The 12599-nt window shown below is 56.4% G+C and overlaps 2 protein-coding genes across 2 annotated transcripts; one reads left to right on the top strand and one right to left on the bottom strand.

Moving 5' to 3' along the window:
- Positions 1–749: 749 nt before the first annotated feature.
- Positions 750–8456, top strand: VOLCADRAFT_104562 (uncharacterized protein; the record flags this gene model as incomplete). The annotated part of the gene is made up of 12 exons (XM_002950107.1): positions 750–770; positions 1791–1907; positions 2150–2194; positions 2508–2645; positions 3129–3230; positions 3460–3537; positions 4008–4436; positions 5065–5755; positions 5915–6036; positions 6209–6432; positions 7463–7499; positions 7803–8456. 12 exons carry the CDS (start codon positions 750–752, stop codon positions 7962–7964), a joined length of 2166 nt encoding a protein of 721 aa, XP_002950153.1. The 3' UTR covers positions 7965–8456.
- Positions 8435–12435, bottom strand: VOLCADRAFT_74470 (uncharacterized protein). The gene is made up of 6 exons (XM_002949988.1): positions 12261–12435; positions 11889–12146; positions 10686–11150; positions 9888–10068; positions 9530–9664; positions 8435–9383 (listed from the first exon to the last, which is right to left on the bottom strand). The coding sequence occupies exons 1-6, from the start codon at positions 12393–12395 to the stop codon at positions 9163–9165; spliced, it is 1395 nt and encodes a 464-aa protein (XP_002950034.1). The 5' UTR covers positions 12396–12435; the 3' UTR covers positions 8435–9162.
- Between the last annotated feature and the right edge of the window lie 164 nt (positions 12436–12599).

The raw sequence follows: 12599 nt of genomic DNA, 5'->3' as shown, positions 1-12599 counted from the left end.
AAGTATAAGAAGGGAGCAGAGGCTGCTTAGCTGAGCGTCAGACAGAGGGGCTGTCATTTAAGGACCTGCAGTCGCAGCAAGGTGCGCGTGCCAAATGTGTAAGAATATAGCAGAGATGATTACTAACACATCGTAAGGTAAAGGGAAGATGTGCGGATAGCACGTCAAGAAAGTCGCAAGCATAGCAATTTGTCACACGTTACCAGTGTCTTGTCGCCACCCTTGGACCTACCCTGTTATCTCTAGCCAGCACAAGAACACCCGGTTGTTCGATGTCTGCGCTTGCTGGGCGAAAATCATAACGAAGAGCTGCGTAAGATGTCCCAACTTCCTCTCCAGCTTCAAGTGCAAAGCTGTTGCCTAGCGCTAACGAATAATCCACATTAGGCAATGGCATGGCTACCTGTGTTGCCATTGCGGCGACACCTATGGCGTTATTGGCCGTAACGCAACAGGCTTATAGTTTACACGAAGTTCCCGGCCGCTACATCTGCCCCATATAATCCTGTAAAGGGCAGGGTAATTAGCGGCCGATGTGTAAATGTGTGTTGCGGAACTAGATCGAAAAAGGGCAAACCGACAGGTGTGTACGGCCTCTCACAACGCTTCGCACAATCGTGTTGCGCCACCGCCCAGCTAATTCGTTACCATTCCGAGATGGCGGTAGCCATATTTGAAGTTGAGGTGAAGATAAGACGTTCTTGCCAAATTGGGCACCATTGACGCGGACGTGAAGGTGCTATCGGTAAATGGCCCTGAGGATTGCACAGGTGCGTCAAACTTTGCATTCCAAGCCCTGCGAATATTCCCTACCATGTGCGTGATGTGCTGCGTCATCAGCAATTATAGGTTTGCATCGAAACCACACGCCTGCATCTCCAGACTGTCGAATGGACCCTACCCGGGCTCTTAGAGTGAGAGTGATGTGCGTTGCGTTGCCAAGCCGTCCCGCATTGACATTCATCCCTATGGCCAGGGCCTACATCTGCGGGAAGATACCTCGAAAGCCTTGTCACCCGCACCGATAGTACGGTACTGCTACCACTAGCAGTGGACGCACATAATGAAGAAACCCTTTGCCCATCCTGCGCTACCGCCTTCACATAATCGTTCCATGAAGCCTCCTGAAGCGAACAATTATTTGCCACATATAGTCTTTACACGTTGTCCTTCGGTTGTACGCTCATTCCGCGGCGGTACGGTAGACTGGCCAGTGCAATAGTGAGAGACACACGCAGGCAGTGCTCCCGCACCTCGCGGCTCCCGTCGGGAGTCCCCCCATACCGCGTGGCAGCCACCCTTTATGTTGCATGCATCCCCTCACATCCAACTCCTCCCCAATACCCGCGGGCCGCGACATCCTCTTCCACCTGTGGGAGCTTTGGCACTCGCATTTGGGTCGCATCCGTATCGGCATCGTCACTTGTTGTTCGCTTATCATACACATATCCTCCAAACTCCCTGGCTATATACCCGGCAACAAGACCTGGTCCCCACGTTGCGTTTGTATGTATGTATATATGTATGTATGTGCATCTGTATGTATTCGTGTGTATATGTCACATACACCTCCGCTGGTCCACACTCGCACTGGCTCCCTCCCGCCTTTCCTTCGGAGCTATCGCGCGGAACATTCCATGACCCGCTGACCCCTCGGCCCAGTCTGTCAGGCTCCGAAACCTCCTCGGGGGGTTTGTATGGATCCTTCGCGAATCCTCTTGTTGGCGGAACTCAGACTGAGACGCGTATGTGGCCCGATATACCCGATATTACATTGCTGTGGCCCGCAGGTCAGCAGCCGCGTTACTGTACCCGTCCCGCATTCCAGCCGTGTCGCCGCCTCCGTCCCCTCCCCCGTGGCAGAAAACAGCAAACTCAAACTCACGCCAGCAGCAGTACTGGGTGCTGTGAGTCGAGCGCTAGCGCTACTGCCACAATTTCCACCAAGACCCCGAGTCTCAACATCCGCAAGGCCAGAACTGGCACCAGTATCGGCAGTAGCTCTGAAACCAACAGCTACAGCTCAGGCCACAGTTTCGCTTATCCACCCCCGCCGGCTGCACCTCCGGTCCCCGTGTGCCGGATCTCCGTTGGCAGGCGGCCTGCCCGCGCCCTTCTTCCCGCGTTACGGTGTGCGCCTGTGTCCCAGTCCCGCTCCCGGGGCAACTCCCACGGCGCGGGCATACCACCGACGGTACGGACAACCGGCATCATCTCATCCCGCGTCAACACGTCCCCCTTCATCAACACACCGTCTCTCCAAACCTTCTGTCGCCGCTTCGCTCATGCCCACTGGAACCAATACTGCAATGACCACCGCTGGCGCGGCATCGCCACCACTATCACCATTGACAACAACAACAGCAGCAGCAGCAGCAGCCGTATCAGCAGCAGTAGGCACAGGAGGGGATGGCCCTGCAGGAATGCCTGCACGGCTGCGCGCCGGCGGCGCAACAGCTGGGCAGCTACTGCCGCCACCACCATACCCTGCCCTCGTCGGCTCCGAGACCGGTTCCTTCGCTCACACCACCATCACCACCCGTCTTCCGGCCATTTTGGATTCCATGATCCGGGACTTGGAGGAGGATGTCTCCTTGCGGGCCTCGGAGGACCCACTGGACTGGTCTGGGGTGGCGGCAGCGCAGGTGGCTAGCAGCAGGGCGCCTGGCTAGACCTAGCACCCGACGTGATCGCCTACCTGCATACATCGCCTACATTGCCTGCATCATAGATAAAGCAGAGCCCTGTATTTGAATTTGCGTTGGGGTACTTGTTGGGGTGTGATAGGGGGGATTGAAACCCATGGCAGTGCAGTTACAAGTTACAAGTGCCGCACGAGTGGGGGGGGGGTCCGTCAAAGCCGGGAGGCCATGGACTATATATATTGAAAGTTGATTACACCGTACGACCGACGGCAGTTGGGGCCTTGGGGCCTTGGTCATAAACGACTGACGGGCGTTCTGCCAGTTCCTCCTGGCGTGATGTCCACTGGTCCAGTGCAGATCCAGCCCCCTTTTTTCCGAAGACATGCAGCCAGTATGTGCCCCATGTTGTCGTACATTTGGCCCATTGTCGTACATTTGGGATGAATTGCGACTTCTATGTGGGCCCCTCTTGGCACCTCACAGGCCGCCGCTGCTTTGGCCGAGCTCCGGGGCCTGCGGCTCTCCATGCCGGCGGACGGCCCCCTGGAGCCGCTTCACGTGGCGGGGGCTTCGGAGGACACGCGGGTGAGGGGATGAGTGGGGTTGAGGGGATAAGTGGGGGTGAGGGGATGAGTGGGTGAGGAGGTGAGGGGATGAGGAGGTGAGGTGAGTGAGGAGGTGAGGTGAGTGAGGAGGTGAGGAGGTGAGGGGGTGAGGGGGTGAGGGGGTGAGGGGATGAGGGGGTGAGGGGGTGCACCTGGGAAGGCAGTGTGTGAGAGCTTACTCCCACTTTCACTGTCACTGCTGCCGCCAGTGTTGGCAGATGCTCAAATCGGGCTGCTGCTGCCAGCCTGGTGGCGGGGTGCGGGGTGCAGGGTCGGGGGGTGGGCGGGTGCGTGCGTGAGGTGTTGACGTGGCGTTGGTGGAGTTCCGGTGGGGTGCTGGTGGAGTGAATTCTTCCAGGGATGCAGGAGGGCACACAGGGAACGCTGACACCTGGCATGTGGCGCTAAGGCATTCCAAGGCTGGAGCGGGGGATGTAGTTGGGTTGAGTGGTTGGTAGAGTGAATAGCTGTGGTCCGCCCTGCAGGGACCTCCTACCCAAGTAGAGGAGGGGAGGGGAGGGGAGGGGAGGGGAGTATGTGTACAAGATGGCGTCGCTGTGCTGTGCTGCGCTGTTCTGTGGAGCAGCTCCCAGATGTTGCCAACATGCAGCATCCCTCCCCCTCACTACTCTAACCCACATCATGCCGTACTGGCGGTCCAGCAACCAGACCTAGTCCACACTCCGCAGTGCCAACCCACATGGCCCTCATACGCCCCGCTCCCCCGCTCCCTCCCTCCCGCCTCCTGGCCCCCTAGCTGCTGCTGGAGTCCGCCAATGAGTGCGTGCAGCTGGCGGCAGCTCGCTGGCAGCAGCAGCAGCAGCATAAGGAAGAGGAGGAGGGCTGCTCTGAGGGGGAGGACGTGAGGGCTTCAGGAGGCATTTCAAGGGGGCAGTCTGGGCCAGATGCAGTGCCTAGCGCGGTGGCGTCTGGTACTGGTACTGGTACTGGTAGTACTGGTGTTAGTACTGGTGTTAGTACTGGTGTTAGTACTGGTGTTAGTACTGGTGTTAGTACTGGTGTTAGTACTGGTGTTAGTACTGGTGTTAGTACTGGTGTTAGTACTGGTGTTAGTACTGGTGTTAGTACTGGGGGTGGTGCGGGTCCTCCAGCTCCCACCTGGTTGGCGCTGCCGTGGCTGGTGGTTGAGTGCTACATGTACGCGGCGATACATGCGGCTCTGCAGGTGAGTATTCCGAGTATGTATGTATGTATGTGTACGTGGGGCAGGAAAAGGCGGGAAATGGCCGAAGGGAATTTACTTAGGCAGTGGGGCCCCCTGTCGGCCAGTGAACAGTAGACCTCATGACAAGCCGGGCTGTTGGGGGGTTTATGAAACACGCCATGGCCAGACCCACGCGGGACTGGGACAGTTGAGCAACACATCACCACCGCTACCACCACCACTGCCGCCTCCACTTTAACGGCCAGTGTGGGGCCGGGCGGGAGTAGATGGTGCAATAGCAATGACAGCTGTCGCAGTAGCAGTAGCAGCTGTTGCAGTAACAGAGCAGCAACCTGGTTGGGTGTTCACGGGGGCTGTAACCCCCGGGGAGCTGTAACACTTGCAGTTTCCACCTTGACCACCTCTTCACCAACCAGTCACAGCATACACCACCAACACCAACACCATTCTGCATCCTGCACGATCAGGGCATGGAATGAAAAATGGCGTATGATGGCATGGCGCCCCTCCTTACCCCGGCGGACCTCGGCCGCGGATTCCTTGGTTCTTACATCGTTATTATTATCATCATTAATCATCATCGTATGAATTTTCACCTCCCCCTTTTTTCTGGCAACGGCTGCCCCAGCGCCAGGCGGTGTTTGCAGGTTACGATCCTTTCAGTCGCCAGAAGGCCGCCGCCTGGGTCAAGTCCGCCGCTGCCGCAGCCGACATGGCGGCGGAGGTGGAGCTGTTGCGATACGGCCTCATGCAACACGGCGGTGAGGCTCCGCCGCCGCAACCACCGCAGCTGCCGTCGTCGTCGGAATCCCCGGCAACTGCAACAGCGACCCAGACCGGGGGGACACTTCCACCGCCGGCAGCGGCTGCTCGGGCTGCGGTACTTGCGGGCCTGTCCATGGCACTGTGGGGCAACAAGGCCGACCTGTCGCTGATGGTGAATGCGGCAGGCCTGGACGCGCTGGCGCTGGCGGCGGCGGCAGCACCGCCGCCGCCATCGGCATCACTGGACCGGTACGACGACACATGCACCGCAATGCCGGCAGCGACGGCTTCACCGCCGCCGCCGCCGCCGCCACCGCCTTCATCGCGGGTCATCGTGGACGACACCGCCGCGGTTTGGGAGGTCATCGAGCGCCTGATCGCCAGGCGCGCTGCTGCCGCGGGCACTAGCAGTGTCGTCGTCGGCGGCGGTGATGATGATGATGATGATGCTAATGAGGGTGACGGCGACGGGATTCGTGTGGATATCGTTTTGGACAACAGCGGTCTGGAGTTGTTCGCTGACTTATGCCTGGCGGACCTCCTGGTGTCAGCAGGTACATGTACGACACGTGTACGAGTTTTCCTTCCACCATGTGTGAGCTTTTGTTCGGCGTGTGTTGCGTAGGCTGCCAGGATGCATGTCCGAATGTCTCTTTTTCCTTTTATCACCATCGTTGATGTTGTTGTTTGTTTTCATTCGTACATGTTTGCAGGTGTAAGGGGGCGGGTGGTTCTCCACGGCAAGCTCATCCCCTGGTTCGTGTCCGACACGGTCTCTGCTGACCTGGAGGCCCTCCTGAGGAGCTGTGAGGCCGCGGAGCCGCCTTCGGCGAGTGTGGGTATGACTAGCCTTGAAGCTGGACCCGCTAGACATCCTTGAGGCGACCCTCACCTCGCCTCATCACACCGCGCCCTGCCCTGCCCTGTTGCCATGTTGCCATCCCAGCCCGCACCAGCCCACTAGCAAGCAAGCTTGATGGCGAGGGTACATTTCCGATTTCTCGCAGGTTTCTTCGGATGCCTGGCAGGCGGTACGGCGCGCTGCGGCGCGATGGCGCGGGCATTTGGCGGCGGGTCGGTGGCGGTGGGAGGCGCACCCGTTTTGGTGCACGCCGGCACCGTTCTGCTGGATGGCGGCGGCGGCGCCGGACCTGTACGACAGCTTGTCTGGTAGCGACCTGCTGGTGTTCAAAGGCGACCTGAACTACCGGAAACTGACGCACGATTGCAGGTTGAGTCTTTGACTTGGGCGCGTGTGTAGACGGTGTGTTCTTGTATTCCTCGTTGCATTCCTAGGAAGAACATTTAAGTTTTTGGAAAGCAGACAAAACGATGCTGGGGCAGGTCATAGGCGCGTATGGAGTAAACGAAAGGAAAGATGTCCCACTCGGCTCATTATTAACTTTAATAACATAGTCGTCGACACTAGTAGGTCATGTGCTTGTGCGAATGTGTGGGTATGTGTGCGTATGCGCTTTGTCTCTGTGTCTTTGTTCATGTCTATAACGGGCCGCCGCACGGGGATGGGGGATGGAGGTGCGGCAGGATGCCGTGCCTGCAGTTACGGGAGCCAGCGCTGTGCCCCGCACGGCCCTCACTTAATAAAAGACTGCTCGTTCCGGCCCATGTCCTACATACTTTGGGGTTGTCAGGGCTGGTAGGACCCGGGGGGAAAGACGAACCACACACGATTAAAGCTGCTGCCAGGGCAAGAGAGTAGCAAACGTAAAAACTGACCGAAAGGCGTCCGTGGCGACTGTGACGACTGTGACCTCGGGATGACGAAGTGACGTTGATGTCGGAAATCCTACCTACCTAAGCCGCCAGAATTAAAAAGCTGAATAGTATAGCCAATCCGTAAAGAAGTAGGTGTAGAAAAGTAGTAGTGAAGGCGGCGAGTAAAATAGTGCTGTCGTAAAGGTGGCCTAAAGTTGCTGGCCTGGAGAAAAAAGCTGATTTGCTGATACTGAAAGGCTGTCGGTATGCAAGTGCTCCTCCCAACCCCCCCAAAAAAACTAAAACGCGCGACCGACCCGACCGACCCGACTATTCTATTCCGGCTAGCCTACCGACGCCAACGCGATATACCAAAGAAGCTCGAACCACCCTTTGGACTCACCTGGGACCCGGGGGGCCCGGGGGGGGGAGGAGGCGGGGGGGAAATGGGCCTCGTCCGGCTCAAGGAATCCCTCCCCTTCCCCTCCGTTCTTTTAAGACCTGCTTCTCCACACCCACCTACACCCACACACGCCCCCAAGCAGGTGGCCGCACACAACACCGCTCCGTGAGGCTCTCCAGGTGGGCCGGTGGGGGAAAGGTAGTTGAGAGCTGCTCCTGTTGCCGGCCCCTCCTCTCCATCCCCGGCCCTTGTTCGCAAATGTATGTTGAGCACCTGCTCAGGAAGCGGCCATGGCTCGTACCTGGGGCCCTCCTATTACTGCCGCGGCTTTTGCTACTGCTACTGCTGCTGTTGCGATGAGACGAATTTTTCTCCCGTTTCTCCACCCTCGGGGAACACTTATAGGACTACGTTTAGGCTCCTCCTCTTCTATCCTGACATCTGCACTACTTTTTATGCACCCCTGTGCCTTTTCCCTGCAGGGCTTCCACCCTGCCCCGCTGGTGGCCCTGCGGACTCTCAAGGCGGATGTTGTGGTGGGTCTCAAGAAGGGACAGAGCGAGCAGCTTAGTGCGGCCGACCCGGACTGGCTGACCAACGGGAAGTGGGGTATGGTGCAGGCTTCGATGAGTTTGACTGGATGACTGTAAGCCTAACGTGTGGGAGCCATGGACCTAAAACCCAAAGGGTAACCAGGTCAGAACTTAATTCAGAATCCAGAAATGAATTTTATATCAACATGTTGATCTTTTCATTCTGGACACGTGCAATATTGTTTCAATTTTTTTGGAGTTGGATAGCCTAGGCTTCCATGGGTTTGACTGGATGCCGTAAGCCTGACATGTGGGAGCCATGCACTGATAGTCATATTGCAGATAAGAAGCACATCTTGCTTGACTGTCCGGTGTACGGCGAAGTGACGCTATGATGTGGGAACCTGAACATCTGGCGAAGATGCTGGGAAGTATGTGGTCCCACCGCAACTTTGTCGTTCCCTTTGGTCATTAGTCTCTTTTATCGCTTGCTTTGTCTGCGAGGTAGGATGGTGCTTTTAGGCGATCTGGCAGCCCTTGAGCCCTCGGCTCGTATTGGGCGTTTTACTGGTACGGGGTATGCCGATCATGTAACACGAACACACACGAACTAATTTTATGCATGACACAGCGTTAAGATGGCTTCACTCCCGTCCCGTCCCGATTACTGCCTGCCGAAAAGGCGTTTGTTACAATAGCCTAACCTAGTTGTTGGAAATAGGCCAACGTACCAATCCTCTCAATCGCAGTAGTCCCAAGACCCGGTCCTAACGATGGCCAGCCCGAAGAAGCGCTTTCGGCAGCCCCTACCTAAGGAACAATCCCTAAACCCAAGCGGTAGCGTGTCTGAACCCAGCAGCACTTGCACGGGCCACATGCACCCTCGCTTTGCACCCTTCATAACCCAACGCGACAACTGGCCGCAGCCAATCGGCAATCGCGCATCACAGCCAGAACGCATCCCCAAAGACTACACGCTGGTTAACCCTGTCATGCACGGTCGGTCCGGTCTAGGTAGGTAGTGGCCAGACGACGTCCTCGGGCCACGCATTACCATAGAGCGCCTGCGTGCTTTGGCGCCTGCATAACAACCACACATGCTCGCGGCGTTCAATGCACAAGCACCAATCAGTACCAATTAACAGCACGGCAACCCAGTTTCGCTGCGCAACGGACTTCACTCCATATACGCAAGAGCACTCGACTCCCAAGCACGAAGCTAAGCAAAGCTGCACCAAGCTGGCCGCTCCTCCCATGCATCCCCACATTCCCCAAAGGAAAAGGCCTTCGTGTTACTGCTGTTGCTGCTTTAGATGCGTGCGAAGGCGCGGCGAGCGGCAGCAATTGTGGCATCCACGTCCGCATCGGTATGCGCCAAGCTCGTGAAGCCGGCCTCAAACTGTGATGGCGCGAGGTATACGCCCTCCTCAAGCATGGCACGGTGGAAGCGTGCGAACTTGGCCGTATCAGCAGCAAGGGCGTCCTCAAAGCAGGACACCGGCCCCTTGCAGAAGAAGAAGCCGAACATGCCTGCAGCAGATTGCCAGAATAGGTCAAGAAGAGGTATCGGCACTCACGGCCAGGATCTGCACCATTAGATCCGCCAGGCAAAAACCAACCCACATCGCACGCGTCCTCATAGTGCTGGGCAACCACCAATGCAACCAAGCGCTCACCACTGATGTTTCCACCGGTGATCTCGTGGCCGTGCTCCTTGGCAGCCGCCATGATGCCGTCAATGAGGCGCTCGGTGATCTTCTCCAGGTACTCGTAGGCGCCCGGGCGGCCCAGAATCTCAAGCGTCTTGATGCCTAAATGCAATTAGGTAGTAGGACAGGCTCAAACTAGCACACGGCACACAAAACAGATGCAACGCAAATGCCCTCCACACATGGGATTTAGTAGTAAAATACTGGTCAAAGGAGGCTTACGCAATTTTCCACGTCACAGAAGTACTGCGAACTCCGGTGTGTCGACCTGTGAGCCGTACTACAAACACACCCGCAAGAGGCCGAATCCCTATCCAAACCTCACCCGCAGTCATGGCCATCGGGTTGCCCGACAGGGTACCGGCCTGGTACATGGGGCCCGCGGGTGCCACCATCTTCATTATCTCCTTCTTGCCGCCGTACGCGCCGACAGGCAGGCCACCGCCGATGACCTTGCCCATAGTAGTCAAGTCGGGCGTAATACCGAAGTACTCCTGGGCACAGCCCTGCAAACCAAGCGTATCGATTCTAGTCAACCGCAATCAAGTTAACCACTTACTTCATCTCATTCCCATTTGTAGGTTGATTCGATCAACTTACGAATGGGAATTTGATGAAGTATGAAAATTTGCGCAGATGCCTGCTGCAGCTCGTAAAACAATACCGATCAAACGTCGTACGCCAGCCACGTGGCGTTGGAGCACACATCGCAACTCGGCCAGCCGCAAATATACAAGCTAGCTATCCCTACCACAGGCAGGCTCTCACATGGACCTCCTCATGAACCAGCGCATGTATGACACGAGACATTTGCCGAAAACATTAGCCACTTTACAGAAGCAGGATACTTTGCTTTTCCAGCCTGTTTCCATAATCTATTGCAATGGAATCCTTAGCCATGGTCTGATGGACACAGGGTCTCGTCTGTGCAACTAAATATGGAAATGAATACGGGGACCTAGGTAGGCATCGTCAAGGACATATCCCATGTAAAACATGCCATGGCCCAGTAGCCGTCCACCAAGTACGCGATCATGTCAGCTGCATCTCGACCAGGACAGCCCTTTTCAATCGGGAGGTATGAAATAGGACTTCCAAATCGCAGGGCCGATGTGTCACTCACCTTAGCAATGCGGAAGCCTGTCATGACCTCATCGAAGCACAGCACAGCTCCCTCCGCCGTGCAAATGTCCCTCAACCCCTGCAGGAACTCCTTGGTCGGCACAATGAAGCCGCTGTTGCCCACAACCGGCTCCAAAATCAAACCAGCAATCTCGCCCTTGTTGGCCGCGAACAGCTCCCGGACCGACGCCAGGTCGTTGTACGTGGCTGTCAGCGTGGCGGCGGCGGTGCTCTTGGGCACACCAGGGCTGTCTGGCAGGCCCAAGGTAATGACACCGGATCCAGCCTTCACCAAGAAGGAGTCGGCGTGGCCATGGTAGCAGCCAGTGAATTTAATGATCTTCTCGCGGCCAGTGTAAGCGCGCATTAGGCGCAGCACCGACAGGCACGCCTCCGTGCCAGAGGACACGAAGCGGACCATCTCCACGGACGGCACGCGGTCGATTACCATCTTGGCCAGGACGTTCTGCACAGCCACGCGCGAACGGGTGCATACAACATTTTTGGATTGCGGCAAACGTCAAAGCGACCAACCACACGGCCCTCTAATCACGTGAGTACAATAACAACCGCCCAGACGCGCCACAAACAACGGGGAGGGAGCTCTCGGGAAAGATGTATTTGTACACAATAAGCGGTGGGCATAACGAACCCCAATACGATAGGCTTATCATGTTGAGCGAGGGATAGAGCAAGCCTGGTCGATTCAGTGATAGGCCGTGGACGAACCCAACAAAATCAGACAAATTCCCATACCCAACCCAAGTCGGATCGACCGCCCTCATTATAGGCCGCTCGCAGCACAACGAAGCACACTCCATAGCCAGCTGACTGACAACATCCAAATCCGGGCCTGCTGCGGTGATAAATATGCGAGTCCCGAATTGTGAATCTTGGTAATACGTGATTTCACGCCTGGTGAAAGCCTTCGTGCCTTGGCCATGTGCTTCTCACACCCGGGAGCTACCAGGGGGAAGACCCGCTCGACGAGGGCAAACAGGTTTCCCCACGCGACGAAAATCACTTAATGGCTCCCACTGATCACAAAAGAGAATGCCAAAATGACAAGGTAACCCGATCCAAACAGCGGGAGCTCGCACGAGAGGAACAGGTTAGTACACACGACACCCGCTTTTAAAATGGAGGACTAGCTTCGAAACAAATCAGGATTATGTGTTTTAACTTCGTGGCAAGAGAACCGCACCTCCAGCTCGCAGGGCGCGCCGAAGCTGGTACCCTTCTCGATTTGTGCCTTGAGGGCTTCGTTGACCTCATCATTAGCATGGCCAACGATAGCCGGACCCCAGCTGCCAACATAGTCGATGTACTTGTTGCCATCGACATCATAGCAGTAGGCGCCCTTAACGCGATCGAAGACAATGGGGCCGCCACCCACGGAACGGAATGCACGCACAGGCGAGTTGACACCGCCTGGCAAAAGCTCCTGGGCCTCCTTGAAAATCTAAAAGATAAAATAAAAATGGGAAAACCGATTTGCGATCCTGTATTAGCCTAGACTAAATTTATAGGAACATCAGGGCAAAAGCTGATTATCATGGATCTTGGCTAATCCCACCTCCTCGGAGCGCTTCGTAATTAGCCGTGGCGGAGCGGCAACGGCGCGAACGGAGACGCTACCGCGAACAGCGCGAGGGCGCTGCGCAGTGAAGGGGCGCTGGGCCTGAACCGTCTTCGCCTTCAGCGACTGCATCTTTACTTAAGTTGGTTGAAGATGAGGGTTGAAGGTGCACAGCGCTGAGGAAAGAGCGGAAGTTTTGCTGCATGGTAAAAGATCAGGCAGTCTGGGCAATCTGTGACGTCGTACGTACTTTACGTGCATCATGATGTAATTTTTTGAGTTTCGTTAGATCCGACGTAAAGCCCTCCAGGCAACTAAAGTCCCATTTCTGCATAG

Source organism: Volvox carteri (assembly GCF_000143455.1).
Source record: "Volvox carteri f. nagariensis unplaced genomic scaffold VOLCAscaffold_17, whole genome shotgun sequence".
NCBI lineage: Eukaryota > Viridiplantae > Chlorophyta > Chlorophyceae > Chlamydomonadales > Volvocaceae > Volvox > Volvox carteri.
Note: the sequence above shows the minus strand (reverse complement) of the source record. Positions and strands in the feature narration are given on the sequence as shown.

Bases quoted from the DNA above. Each gene is read 5' to 3' on its own strand.
- VOLCADRAFT_74470 (XM_002949988.1), bottom strand. From the start codon at position 12,395: ATGCAGTCGCTGAAGGCGAAGACGGTTCAGGCCCAGCGCCCCTTCACT. The intron at 9,665-9,887 runs GTGAGGTTTGGA...AATTGCATTTAG, and splicing joins CCCGATGGCCATGACTGCGG to GCATCAAGACGCTTGAGATT. The intron at 9,384-9,529 runs GTGAGCGCTTGG...AATCTGCTGCAG, and splicing joins CACCGGTGGAAACATCAGTG to GCATGTTCGGCTTCTTCTTC.